Here is a 15,133-nt window from a genome sequence, read left to right on the forward strand (position 1 = left end):
AAATACAGGGCCGGAGTAAATGGGAAAATGTTGAATTATTAAACATTGTTATAAAACCAGACGTGGTTCAAGAATGTTTTCTGGTATGAATAATGCACTTTTAAGAGTCCAGGAGAGGAGTGTGTGCCTATAGAGAAGAAATGTAACTCTGAATTTAGATGCAATGTGGTACTGTAATTATTGGAAAACAACAAAAAGTATCACAAATTAACGTATAATTCAAATAAATGAAAATACAAGACAGGAATGTCCAGTCCATAAGGTTGCAATTTTCAAAGGTTTTAATATCTTATGGCTCTGACAAATGCGAACATAAACGTACTAGTGATCATGTGCAAAGTATTCATAAATTAATGATGAATTCCTCAAATGAAAAACAAACCTCCAATTTTGGCTATATAAATATTTTTTGTTTAATCATGACTTGTCTGTGCAGTGATTTGTCTAGAGCAGTTTTATGTTATGTCATTTTCAACATAGTATTTGTTATGATCAATAATCCATGTATACTATATACTATTTAGGTTTCATGGTGTACATTATAATACCTAAGAGGTCATCAGTAAATCTGTAAAAGAATCCCTATTAGGTCATAATAGATAATATACTCAAGGGTTCATATTCCTTTTCATAGACCGCTTAATATAATCTCTTTTCATTCATACAATCTCTTTACATACATACATACATACATACATACATACATACATACATACATACATACATACTGTACACACACACACACACACACACACACACACACACACACACACACACACACACACACACACACACACACACACACACACATACAGTACACACACACACACACACACACACACACACACACACATATATATATAGATATAAATACATACATACACGTGTGTGTATATATATGTATGTACACACGTATATATTATTCTTTCTTTTAACTTTACATAATAAAATACTGTATACACAAGGCAAGGTTTATCACAGCTGTTCACATTGGTTGGCTTCTTAACCCATGTCTCTTTTAACCTATGGCTTTGAAATCAATAATCAGAGCAACACAACAGTTCATTTGTTTAGCAGTGTTTTCAGTGAGTGAATTAGTGCGCTGATAATAGCAGACATGGCGGTTGAGTGATGTGTCAATGCATTCACACTTTGGTCATTGGTGGCGCTTCCCGAAGCCGCCTCAGCAGCCTTCAGCAAACACACATAGTTCATGACAACCTCGTCCACCTTGGCTACCACCTCCCGGCGCTGGGCCTCCATGTTGAGGCCTTCCACCAGCGACATGCAGGCTTGTGTTAGGCAGCAGAGTGTGTGGAAGCTGTGTGTCAGAGTAAGCAGTAGCTCCTCTGGACTGCTGTGCTCCAGGGCCATCTGACTGCAGGCGCCGCCCAGTGCTTTGGCCTGCACGGATAGCAGCAGAGAAAACCTCTCCGGGTCACCTTTACCGTCCTCGGGCCTCTCACCCCTGGACAGCTGGCTAACACTGGAGCGCACCAGGCTGATCATCTCCAGTGCGTCCCTCCGTGCAGCTGCAAAACCCGCTGGGAGGCTGTAGGTTTTTCCCTTCATGTCGTTCACGTGAGCTAGTCTTGCTTTGAGGCTCATGTCACTAGTCATCGCAGTGGCCACGTCGGATTGTTCAGCTTTAAAGTCCGCTTTTGAGACTGCGTGGTTTGCCTTGGCACCGAGGGTGGGTCTGATACGCTGTGGCGTTTGCTCACCAGAGAACATGAGACGAGCAGCCCTCTCTTTGTCTTCTCCGTCACCTACTGTGTTCATCTTTCTCCTTAGGAAACAGCGACTGAATGTCCCGCGGCATGTCCATGTTCCTTCATCTGGTCTTGGTGTTGCCGACACTGGCAACATCATAGAGGCCCCTCTGAAGAGTCGTCTCCCATACGAGTGTGAGGCAACTGAACCATGTGACCAGCTTTTCGGCAGGGTTTTGGCAGAGAACCTCCTCTCTAGTTTAGCGGAATCTTGGGACTGGACGTTCTGCCCGCCACTCTTCCCCTTAAGTGTGGCTTTGGTCTTCTCTAACAGTGCTTCGAAGCTCCTGGAGCCTGCTGGTGCCATGGTGCTCCAGCTCCTCTTCAGCATCTGGACCCTGCGCGCTTTCCTGAGGCTGCCTGTGCTCGGGTCACATGGGGGTATGGTAGAGGGGAAAGTCAGGACGTGTGGATGGATCTCGGGGCAACCCTGTGTCAGCCCATCAGGCTCTGTGCTGCTCAGTAATGATGATGGTGACGTGGCGTTTGTGGCGGCGTTAATCTCATTACTGAGGACTAAGGATGAGTCTTCTTCCCCAGCCATCTGCAGTTGTGCGCAAGCTACACTAGGGGTAGTAGAAAGACAAAGAATTGTTAAGCATCACTCTGTTCATATACACTTTCATCTCTAAAGTCCCTTTCTGCTAATCATTAGAGTAAAACATGTTAAAGCTATAGACTAGACTAGATTCTTTTTTGTTTCCTGTCTCTCAATTGTATATATCGATTAAAGGTTCAGAAAATACCCCCCAAAATAAATACATTACTATATATATATATATATATATATACACACACACACACACACACACACACACACACGCATGCACGCACACACACACACACACACACACACACACACACACACACACGCGCACACACACACAGTATATCGGTATATATATATATATATATATATATATATATATATATAGTTTTTATGGGCTTTTTATATTTTTCAGTGAACAGAGAAGACAGGAAAGGTGTAAAAGCTGTAAAGTGCCTCTGGTTGGATTCAAACTGGGTCAGGTGCGAGAAGGATTATAGGCCACCTTATTTATATGGTATGCTCTCTTACTCTTTGAGAAGGATTTTGAGAACTATTACAGCTGCATTACAACATGTAGCAAGTTCTGCACTGTGTGACACCACCACAGATCAAAGAGAAGTTGTACCTGTAGTTTCTTTTATCTTGGGCATCCGATGGCTGCCCTCCCGTCCGGCCCCAAACCCAGGCTCAGCACTAGTGGCTGCATGGATCTTTCTCAGCAGCGTGGGATCCATGGGGTGGCCTGCTTTCCACAGGACTGCAGGGGGGCCATAGGGCTTCTCCTCGGCAGCCACATAGCCCATCCCCTTGAGAGATTGAGAGTCTGACAATAAGTTCACATTCTCCACAGCGCACAGGGGCGAATCCATGGGAGTCACGCAGCTGCTGCTGCCCGTGCTGCAGCCTGCGTCTATGGATGAGCACTGTGAGCTCTGCAGAGAGTGGGTGGCCTCACTTTGCATCGATGACATGCGCTTGCTTAGGTGGTACTCGTATATGCGCGTGACGTCTTGCTCAGATGACAGATTCCTGCCTGGCTGCTGTTCGTCATTGTCTGCACCGTGGGGCCCTTGGGCAGAGGAATGCAAATGGGGATTTAACTCCTGTTTCTCTCCCTTCATTGTTAACCTGTCTGTCTCCTGAATGTGGGGGTGTGAGTCAGCCCCACATTCTGAAGAGACGTTCTCTCCCATTTTGTTTCCAGGCACTCTCTGCCATTTCTGATGCCTCTCTCGAAATGGAGTTCTCCCCAAATCAAGCTGATTCATGTAATGAGAATCTATCACAGTGAATGCAGTGTACTGAGACGACTCTTCCTTAAATGAGTTTCGGGGGTTAGCGTGGGCTCTATCAGCCGGCTCGCAGGAATCTCCCTGGATCCTACTCTCTGTCTCCCTCTGTTTTCTTGTCTGGCGGCTCATTACTGAGCCCATGTGCAGCTTAGTGAAGTATTCAGTGAGTGACTTTGTCTCCATGGTCTCTGGCTCCATCTCACCGCCATCAGAGTGAACAATCTGGGTGGAGGAGACAGGAGGTGACTTGGCCTCGTCCCCGCAAGGCTCCAGAGGGTTGTAATGTATGGCTTCTGCTTCACCCTTGTTCGGTGCAACAAACTCAGTTTTTTCCTCGCACAGGTTATGGTATCCTTCCACCGTGGCTACGTGCATCCTCAAGTGGCTGTCCGCATGCCTCTGAGCAGCGGTCAGCTCTGAACTCTCTGTCATCTCAGAGGAGTTGGTCTCGTTGCCTGAATCTGAGGAGGACTCTGGACTAAAGGCTCGCGATATTTCTACACCTGTGTGTCACAGAAAGACAAACACCTCATTAACAACTTCATCTGAGGTACATAAGAGGAACACAGGAATTGTGTGAATTGGTAATGTCATTCAAGTTAGTAAATGTGGTGGTCAAATCAGGAGGTAACGCTGCAGTATTAGTTCATAATCAAATTGTTGTAACAATCCTAATTGATCTACCGTAGTTAAATATGACATCAAATTACATTGTGTGCAAATCATAGATTAGAGCAGATGATATAATAAACAGCAAGAACTTTTATACAAAATATGAATGACAAATCAAATGGGATAAATAATAAAACACAAAATACCACAAAAAAACGAAACTCCACAACATGAGTGATACAGAAATGAATACTGCAGTATATGCATGTCAAATGAATGAAGCACTACACACACAATGTGGAAACATAAAACAAAATGGGTTTTATTGCAAAAAAAAGAGAAAATAATCAACAGCAACAAATCAAAAGTGAATGGCTGGTACATATAGTGCAGTTGTGCTAATGGATAAACGTTACAATAGTGTAAGAAGAACCTGTGCTACTTTCTGACTGCGCGGCGCTCTGGTCCTCGGATGCGGCAAGGTCCTCGAGGGCCTGCAAAGTGGACACCACGGCATCGTCCAGAGGCTCCTCAGGGCCCTCTGCTCCCTGGCTGGGTACGGAGTCTATGAGAGACACGGGGATGTCGCTGTGGCCCGCCCGGGCTCCGGGCCCCTGCTCCTCCTCGTCGGAGCTGTCCCTGAAGCCCGGGGGAGGAGCAGCGATGGCCAGGTTGAGAGAGTGCAACAGCACGTCGTTGTCCTCCTCATCGTTGCCCTCTGGCGGCGGCGGGAGCGAGGTCAGGTCGATTATGTCGTCGCTCGACCCGGAGAGCGAGAGGAACGTGGGCTTGTCGATGTCGCTCATCATCACCGAGTCCTCCTCGCAGCTGATGTCATCGTCATCCTCTGCGTCGTCCGTGGTCTCCGCGTAGCAGATGTCCCGCAGCAAGGGCTCCTCGATGCATTCGGCGGGGCTAAAGATTTTGGCTGCATATTGGTAGCCCTCTCCGTCCTCCATGGTGTCCATCATCTTATACTCCTCCTCGAGGTGGCTGTACATTGGGCTGTGATCGTGCAGGATCTCCGGACTCTCGTCCATCAGTCTCTGGTAGCCCAGGTTCTGTGGGTTTACACTGTCCAAAGGGGGATCCCCAAATATGAAGGAGACCTTGGCGCTCCGGGAGGAGTCCTGGGGTTTGGGCCTGGGGACATTAAGAGGAGGCTGGGCATGAGGGGTTCTACATCGCTCTGCTCTCTCGGACACGTGCACAATGTGCTGTGGCTGGTGAATCTCAGTGATGTAGACAGGTGGCGCTTCCCCCTCACACCTCCCATGGTCGAGGTATTCACACTCCCGGTCGGAGAAGTCCCGGTTGTACCTCTGGTTCCCTCGATCCTCATATCCCTGATAGGGCATGCTGTACGTACACTCAATGGCCCGGAAGTTCTGCTTTCCTCTTGCCTCGTGGCCTGCAATGAGGAATCCAAAAAAACGAGTTATTGCACATTCACACGTCTCATCCTATCCAGATTAACGATAGTAAAGGTAGGCACGGAAGGCAGGAGGTGTACATTGCTATTTCACTTAGGTGTACATTGCTATTTCACTGTCAGACTGACCCAGAAGTCAGTCTGTCTCTCTATGTTCAACTTCAATCTAACTTCATTCTCATTAATTTCTCATCCCCCCCCCGAGCCAGACCTATGCTGTAGAGTGCAGGCTTTCTCGCAGATAAGTAAGGCTGGGACCGAGGCTACATACACCCTGTGTGTTCGCCTACAGTATATTACATGCCCAGAATAGGGATGCTAGGGTTAATTTAAAAAACCATATAGGTGTTCTGTCATCATGTTAGCACAGCATTCAATAATGTTGGCTTTGAGAAAGCCTTAGATATGAAAATCAACTTTATATATCATTGCATTTTGTCCAAGTTACTTTATTATTGAGTTTTAATTAATGTTGTAGTTACAATCCGAGAACCTTTGACCCTGGTGTTGTGAGGTACTGTAGGACACCAACTGATTGACAATGGCACTAAAGTAGAGCAGATGGCTAGGCGGTCGTACAGTACATATTGTAGTTTGGACATTGTTGCAAATGACCTCTCTCTGTCGGATACAAACCTTATGGGGATTGTAGCTTTAAAGTGCGTATTAATTAAATGTTGAGCAGAAAATGTGTTACATGATGACCAAGACTACTTCACTACACAATAATGTTTAACCAATATTGACTCACTATTCAAGTTCGATAACATTTTAATGAGAAAACGCAATATCTCAAAATAAATTAATTAACAGAAAGAAATGGTCCATCCTTATGTACAATATGGCCGATGGAAGCTGTGACACACTGCTGACATGTACTATAGAAGCCTGCAAATGGCTTTTTAAAAGAGAGATGTTACAGTTCATCAATGTAGACATACTTGGCCCAGGCCGTAGCGTAACGGTCTGGGCACCGGACTGGTGATCCAGTCGCGGTGTGCCGCGGGTTCGACTCCCGGACCCGACACGGCCTTTACCGCATGTCATCCCCCCATCTCTCTCCCGTTTCCTGTCAGCCTACTTTCTATCCCTTAAAAAATCAATAAAGGCGTAAGCCACAAAAAAATATCTTAAAAAAAAAATATATATGTAGACATACTTGTTAATTTATTGTCCGAGTTGCTTTTGGCCACATTGAAGATTGAGCGTCGGGAGTCCACTAGTAATTTGTAGTAGCCAGCAGTCAGGCAGGCCAGATTCATGGCGTCAACAGCCTCCATTAACAGAGTGATGGGCTGTGAAAGAGGGAGATAAGCAGACAACAATGAGAACACGTGAATGGGAGAGCACAACCGCACAATAATTAACCCATTTTGACCTGAAAGAAAGAAAGAAAGAATATATATTCAAAGATTTGTGCCGCATTTTTACGATTATTAAAAAAATTGCTTGTAGGTCCATACAGTATATGGCCAATACAGAATTCATTCCATATGTTCATCTGACCTCATTAAACCCTGTACACTCAAAACACAGCCCCCTGGCACACTTAGATCTCCATTTATGGAGCCGTCCTGATCTGACATTCCATATGTTGATCTGACCTCATCAAACCCTGTACACTCAAGACACGCTCCATATATGGCGTGCACGGAGGGCGAAGTCGCTTCTCGCCCTCAGGGTGTCTTACTGGTGGTAATGTGATGTTGATGAGTTGTATATACAGTACTCTATGTTTGTCTAGAATAGTTTGAATTGAATTGAAATTCATACAGAAAATTTAAAAACGACAGTACTTTTACCTTCACATCCAAAACATGTAGCTCCACCCTGATCATCCTCTCATCTTCCGTGTACATTTCAATGCGGTTGACATGACTGAAGTCAGCCAAGAGGGCCACAAGGTTGGTTTTGGTGTTGATCACGTGGCTGATTCCATACCTGGGGCCCACCAGCAAAGTCACTTCCGTATGCTTCTCTCCTTGCTATAAGCAACAGGGAGAGAGACAACAACCAAAAGTCATTTTGTTTTTGTTTGGACGTAGAATTATGTGCAATATGATATTCCATAATTTCACGGCTCATAAATCAGATGAATAAAACAAAGAGGTGTTCATTTACCAGAAGTGTGGATTTAAACACACGTCCTCCGTACAGTCTCAAGTCACTAAGGTATTTCAGATAGTGCACTTTTGCCTGTAAGGCCGTTAGCTGGAACGGGAAGTAAACAAAATATATTACATTTTTGTGCCACAAATAACACTGCACACTGCTGTTTGACTCAAATCAGCATTATAAACACTGTCCACCAGGGGGTAGTCATGAGTCTGTTGGGATGCACTATGGCGCAATATATTAAACATAAGCAGTGTGTGAGAGGTAATGAGAGAGAGAGAGAGATTGAAAGAGAGAGAGAGGTACAGTATGCTGTGTACCTTTTTGCCAGGTGGCACCAGATTCTGGTTGCTTTTGAGGATGTGAGTCAGGGCTTTTTTGATGTTCTTCTCCTTCATGCTAGACAGGACTGCGGGAGGCAGGAACAGCGCCAGACCCCACTCCTTCCTGCAGAATTAGAATCCATACTGATTAGAGAGAGGGTCCCTCAGCACCATGCAGTCTAGTCTAGTCAGTTTGTTACTTACAGTTAATCAATGCACGACTTGCACGTGCATTGATTAACTGATGCCAGAATAGGTTCATATTGTTCTCTAGTTAGTTCGAAAGGTTTAAACATTCTGACACTGCAATAGAGCTGTCATTTATTTCTAGAAAAGGCAGCCCTAAACAGGACTGACAGTGAGCTAAATGTCTCGACCAACCCGTTGACCACTTACTCGATATACTTCAGAGAGACTTTCTGGGACTGCTTGGTATTGATGGTGAGAATATACATCTGCAAGGCAGCCAGGCGGAGGGCTGTGTCGTATTTCAGCTCTGACCCGAATCTCTCCAACACCACGTCATTACAGCTCTGGAGGAGACAGAGAGGGTGAGGACAGGACAAGCCCATGATAATATAACACAGATTGTAGGGCTGCAGAGCTCAGCTCCAAGTGGCTTTCAAAAGCTCCTATTTATTTATTAAATGTCAAGATTATATTTATGCAAGAGCACAACACAAAAACCTATGAATGCATGTGAATAAATATAGACTTAGACCCATCACAGACTAGAAACACGGATCTGTTGATATTCACCTGAACATAGAGGTACTCAAATGCTACTGCATCTCTCCTGAGCAGATCTATAGGGTCCTTTGGAACGAAGCTGATGCGAAAAAAGCATTTCATCGTGTTGGACCCTGGCCTCTTTGTCACCTAGAACATAAATTAAAAAAATCATTAGGCACAGGATGTTGTCCTGAAGTACGAACACCACTGTTCAGCAAGTGAGGGTTTAACGCATTGGGTGCGCTATTTTATGGAGTACATGTAATTTTAATTGGATGCAGGAATGATCAACATCCATTTTTCTATTACGCAAAGATGCATAACATTTTTAATTTAGGTGACAATGGACCTGCATGGTATTATCCATTGCTCTCTGACCTTTCCTGATTCAATCACATTTTGTCCTCAGTAACTATGAATTCAGGTCAATAACAATTACACTGTAATGTGAAGGGAGAACTAATATCCTATTAACTCACGGAAGTCTCACCTGAGATAACATCTCCTGCTCATGCAGGAGCATGAGTTTGCTGGCGGAACCCTCAGCCCTGTGTTCTAGCATCAGAGAGAAATGCTCGATGGCCTTGATGGATAGCTTTTCTTGCAGGGTCAGGATGACATCCTTTAACACAGACAGATTCATTATTAATACCACATGTGCAACATATATGCATTTGCAGTCCACGTGTTCACACGACCACTTCCACACGTACAAGCAAGCACATGTGCAGGATGCTGTGACCATGTATACAGCATAAACAAATATGATATCTCTGCTAATCCCGGCTAATTCCGGGAGTCAGGACATCCCATAACCCTGAAGGAGAACAAGAGCATTGTAATTGGTAGCCTGGCGGGAAGCTTATACCATGGCCTGGTGGGACGATTGCTCTACTATTATTTCTAAAAAGGACATTGTTGTTTAGCGATTAGAAACATTGCAGATTGAAAATTGTGGCCTGCCGTCAGCGTGCACAAGAAATATGACGCCGTCGCTGATCTTCTGAGTAGTATGCAAGATAAGCTGCGGACTCTCTCTCTCTCTCTCTCTCACACACACACACACACACGCACAGGGCTGAAGAACCTTGAACGACTGGTAGAAACAGGGCCAAATTAGCCATTGGGCCGGTTGGGTCGTGGCCCAGGGGCCCTTGGCTCTCAGGGCCCTGGACCGCGCAGTATTGGGTTTGAGGCCCTGACAATTAAGGGCTCCTGGGGCCCTTCATTGGCTGTTGATTGTGTTAAATTTAGGTAAAAGATGATGAAAAATACAACAACAAAACAATAATACAGGGGCCCTCGCGGGTAGCTAGTATTCTAGATAGGACTTAGTAGACCAGTATGATAAAAAGGAGCTTACTTTTGAGCACATTGCACTTATGGAACAAGAACACAGTTGAAAATGAACACTGATTGGTTGTACTGTCAGAGCATTTCACAGTGAACCCCAGGAACTCGCATCACCTACCTTAATGGATGTGTTGCTGTCAAACTTAAAGGATTTAGTCTGCCCATTCTCCAGGTACACCTTAAGAACATTTGGCATAAAGAGAAGGGAGTTGTCCTTCACTGTTTCCTGGTGATAGAATGTGAGTAGAGACATAAATCACATTATTGATTAGTGGATTACACTGTTCTATTGTTATTGATTAGTGGATTACATTATTCTAGTGTCAGAGGGCTAAATTAAATGATTTCTTGAGAGACAATTATTGAACATTCAAAGACAGTGAAGGTGGCCGTGTGTTGCTGTGTGTTTACTATACACCAAAATATAGGTAAATATTATGTTATAATATATTTTAATCAGTATCTCAATAATAAACCAAATCGGTGATTGTGTGAATGTATCCACAATACTGTATATTTTATGCATATACAGTATATACAGCATAATGCTTTATGTGAATCATCCAGTAAATAAGGAATCTGTCTGTCTGTCTGTCTGTTATACCCACATCGACTCCATATCATATCAGTGTGTTTGGAAACAGCAGTTGATGGGAAGACTTAGGCTAGTGGAGGAGGTCAGGAGACAGCAGTAGATAGTATTGATTTTTATTGTGTGTGCATTTCTTTCTATTTTACTGAAGCCACTAAGCAGCGTTAAGGGTTCCAGTCAGTGCCACGCCAGATTTATACTTTATACATCGTACGTTTGTGTTGCATGCCAAAAATAGTCGACCCAAGCTCACCATGCATCACGCATGCAACACGTTGTTGTTGTGAGCTTGTAGATTAGCTATTTTCGGCGCACGACAGCCATAAAACAGAGCATAAATTAGGCAGTTGTGAATGTCCCCTGTGTGCAACCTTTGATGTGTACTGTAGAGAATTAATCTGTGTTCCGTGGACTTACTGGGACCTGGCCGTTGATGATGACTTCTTCAGCAAAGCGGACTTTAACAGGATTAGACTTTAACTTGGCCTTTTTGGCTGCACTGATGAAGGCAGATTTGGGTGACTTAAGAAAGGGGGTGAAAAACACAAAGGAAAAAGCACTGTTAAGCCTAAACTATAGGCCGCTCAGTTATTTTCTTTCACCAAGACTAACTGATGTGCTGCATTTAGTTGATTTATTTTTTCTTCCGGAAACAGATGCGGTTACAATGAAGTATAAATTAGGCTTCCTTTACCACTTAAGCCATATTTTATACTTTGTACGACGGCGTATAAAATAAAAATGATCTACAAACTCACAACACATTACAATGTACCGGTACCTTGTTGTGAGTTTGTATATCTGCTATTTTTAAAACATTTTAGAAAATCTCTGAAATATTTTGACTATTTTTGACTATTTATTTTAAACTTGGCACTAATAACATGCCCAAAATGGGGATGCCAGGGTGAAAGTGGTTAACGCAAAATTGCCCCCTTCAGAGATGCTGCAGTCATGGGTGATGAGTCATGCACTTCTATGGCGCTATACAGTAGGATGCAAGGACACACTCACGTCCTTTGAACATAAGCGTTTTCATTAGACCCTCCCATTTCTCCAGCCTGTATTCTACTGTCATGATTAAAGTGGCCATTCATGAGATGAGGGACACTCCCTCTGGTGCAGTGTCATTGAGATGTCTGGTGAATGAAAGCAATTACAGTCAGGATTAGAAAGAGTCATTCTTCTGGTTCCTCTGTCTTGTGGAACTGACTATTCTTTGTTTTGTTTGTATAATAGAAACGTAACAACATAATAGTTAATGTTTTGATATTGAAACAATTGCCATTTTTTTGTGGTTCTTCAGACTCCCCTGCTAAGAATTATTCCATGAGTTGCTGCATGGAATCATGCAGCAGCAGCATCACTGATGCTACTGTAGTAAATGTTGACATGGCAGGTTCAATATGGGCTCTTTTTGTACAGTAGGCTCTGATGTGGGGGACAAAATATTGTTTTTAAGGAGTTCAGTGTTTGAGCTCTCATCTCTTGGAGTTAGCAGCCAATCTTACAGCATACCACAGACACATGGATATGGGTACAGTTCACTGCATGCACGTACGCACGCAACACGTAGGCACATACACACACACACGCACGCACGCACTCACGCACACGCACACGCACACACACACACACACACACAGACAGTAATCCTCCTGTGTATTTGGAATGAATACTTTGAAACTCACTGGGTACGGTTGAACGACCGTCAACACTATAGACTCCTTGCAGCTCCTGAAAGAAAGCACACACAAGCAAACACGTCGTTATAGATTGAACCTGAACTCCATTGTCATTGAACAAAAAACATGTTCTGTCTTGACGTGTCTTGAATGTCTTCATTGTTCTCTCGAGGTTTGGTTGTTATTGTTGAGATGGACAACAAGCAGCATTCTGTATCAGTGATTCTGAAGCTCGACGCATACATCTCTCAATTTTTAGATGTGCTGGGGTAAGCGGTGAGTCCCTCATCACTGTGGCTCAGTGATGTCATATTGTAGTTCTGTCAGGCCAACTCAAGAATGGATGGAATATATTTATTGAATATAAAATGAGCAATATATTTATTATGGTTTAGCGATGAATTCGATCTGCTTTTTAGGTACTGGGATCAAGCACATCAGACCCAACCAGGGACTCTGAATCCCCCGTACCTAAACAGCAGATCCAAAACGACAGGTGGTAGCTGGCGTGGCGGAGGTTGAGTAGCAAAAGTTTAAGCAGGCAGCAGTATCAGTTTGCAGCAGCAAGTAAGCAAGCAGATTGGGCAGAGCAAACTTCCAGTCTAAAATTTAGCCGGGAATAAAACTGGAATGGAATGAGTGTGATTGGATGAAGTAAATCATGTGAATCAGAACGTGACGCAGAGGCGGCCCAATTAACGGCCGGCAGCAACTGCACTGAGTTTCCTGACTGAACTTGCTCTGTCTGCAACAGGCGCGATGCTCATTTGTCCCTAACCAACACGGTGAGTGGGTTATCACCTCAAATCTGGAGTCACGAAGCTGTGACTCACTGCTGCGATGCAGTGTCCTCTATGTGGGCATAGCCTAATCTAGTGTTTAGACCGCTGCACAGGTCATGCGAGGAGGACTGAGCCATGTGTCGTCATCTATGAGACACATGCGTAAATGTACACCGGCAAACTAGTGAATCATTGAGAATTAGCAGGTGAGTGCAATGCTGTACTATATCTAATTACTCTTGTCAGTATTACTGTATTATTATTACAGTATTAGTATTGAGAGGACATTTTAAGTCGGACACTGTACAGGGTTTGTTTATTCTGGAAAAGCAATTGGATTTCTGTCTATTCCACGAAAAAAAAAAGTTAAATGACATGTGGTCAAGCCCCATAGGACCGGGATGGGTTTTTGAAGCAAATTTTGACAGATTGCCAACATTAGTATTGCAAGCTTGGGCCAACAAGTTCATGGCTCAACCAATGGGCTTGATGCATTGGCTCTCTCATGGAGGTAGTTTGTGGCATAGGAAGCATACAGTACACTAAAGAGTTACCACACAATAGGAAATAAATTATAAAGCACCTAATCCGTGATAAGCTGCAACCAGCTCTCAGTTTGCATTCAAACATTTTGGACAGACAGACCGACCGACTGACGAACAGAAAGACCATTCGACAGAAAGACTGAGGCCTCACTCACACGTACCAAACACCAATCAAGGAAATGTTTGTTCGTTTTTTTGGGCCACCACAATGCTTTTCCAATGGGAGTCACATGGTTTGACCAAACATTTGTGTTTGATTGCTGATTGCTGGTGGTGTTCTGCCCCTCCCCCCGATCAAACAAAAATGTTTGGTCAAACCATGTGACTCCCATTGGAAAAGCATTGTGGTGGCCTAAAAAACAGCTTGATTGGTGTTTGATACGTGTGAATGAGGCCTGACCGAACAAACAGTCTGACGGTGTGGTTCATAGTCGCTGCGTGATTGCAGCTAAAAATGTTCCAACTTCCATCTCACAAGTCCAACACTTCAGACAGCATGTGCATAATTAGCATTAATAATTATCTCTACAGCATGTCTAGCAGCAGGCAAGTGACATCTCATCTCTGTGTGTTGTCGTACCTGACGAGGTCGATAACCCTCTCCCTGGGCGCTGAACTGACTGGCTCATCGTTAATCATGATGATCTCGTCCCCGGGGAACAGCCTGCCCTCCGAAGGCCCCCCTGCCCAAACACCAAACAAGAGTTAAGTGGTATAAATTGCAGAAGGTCAAACCATTCTTCTTTATTGTCTCGGTTTCCTGCACTCTGGCCCAAGGCTGTGGGGGTTGATGATGGTGGAGTAAAATCGATGATTCATCACTGTAGCTGATTTTCTTTCTGGCTCAGTTTTTGCATCTTGTCTCCACTAGAGCCTCTGGTTATAATAGCCGCGGATGGAACGGCGCACTGGTGTGTTAACCACTCATATACTGTATGTACTTAGTTGTCTGGGGTCCCCCAGAGGTATATACTTGTTCCAATCCTTTTTTTTATCGCTACACCAAATCGCTTCACAATTGTTTTTCATTTAGCAAGCTCACAAGGCACTACGCAGTGTGAGCTTGTAGAGATGCTATTCCCAGTGAATGCTTGCCTAAGTTCGCAGAATGATCACCTATTATGACATGCCCTGGAATAGTGAGCTGTTTTTATTACCTGGTGTGACTGAGCGAACCACCACCGGTTTCTCACTGCCTGCCACAAAGCCAAAGCCCAGGACGGGGTCTCGTCTCATCTCCACCTTTCGGGGGGCTGGAGGCACAAACTTGTCCACGTCCAGACGAACCTCCTCCAGGGAGCTGCTCTGGGAGACGTGGCTGTGGTAGAGAAAGAAAGTGAAAGGTGAC

The 15,133-nt window shown here is 44.3% G+C and overlaps 1 protein-coding gene across 1 annotated transcript in view; it reads right to left on the minus strand.

The window, feature by feature from the left end:
* Window positions 1–971: 971 nt before the first annotated feature.
* The window catches only part of LOC310866605 (FERM and PDZ domain-containing protein 4-like), a gene marked incomplete at its 5' end in the record, with an annotated part of 28,885 nt that continues 14,723 nt past the window's right edge, over window positions 972–15,133 (minus strand). Inside the window, 15 exons of the mRNA XM_083776267.1 lie at window positions 972–2,333; window positions 2,948–4,117; window positions 4,660–5,637; window positions 6,818–6,953; window positions 7,461–7,643; window positions 7,780–7,869; window positions 8,094–8,220; window positions 8,493–8,629; window positions 8,856–8,975; window positions 9,319–9,450; window positions 10,300–10,407; window positions 11,191–11,295; window positions 12,465–12,510; window positions 14,366–14,468; window positions 14,943–15,103. Of these exons, the coding sequence (XP_083632393.1) occupies window positions 1,063–2,333; window positions 2,948–4,117; window positions 4,660–5,637; window positions 6,818–6,953; window positions 7,461–7,643; window positions 7,780–7,869; window positions 8,094–8,220; window positions 8,493–8,629; window positions 8,856–8,975; window positions 9,319–9,450; window positions 10,300–10,407; window positions 11,191–11,295; window positions 12,465–12,510; window positions 14,366–14,468; window positions 14,943–15,103 (4,867 nt within the window). The 3' untranslated portion in view covers window positions 972–1,062. The remainder of the gene's footprint in view (window positions 2,334–2,947; window positions 4,118–4,659; window positions 5,638–6,817; window positions 6,954–7,460; window positions 7,644–7,779; window positions 7,870–8,093; window positions 8,221–8,492; window positions 8,630–8,855; window positions 8,976–9,318; window positions 9,451–10,299; window positions 10,408–11,190; window positions 11,296–12,464; window positions 12,511–14,365; window positions 14,469–14,942; window positions 15,104–15,133) is intronic.

This window comes from Protomyctophum parallelum, assembly GCF_964188405.1.
Source record: "Protomyctophum parallelum genome assembly, chromosome: 11".
Taxonomy (NCBI): Eukaryota; Metazoa; Chordata; class Actinopteri; order Myctophiformes; family Myctophidae; genus Protomyctophum; species Protomyctophum parallelum.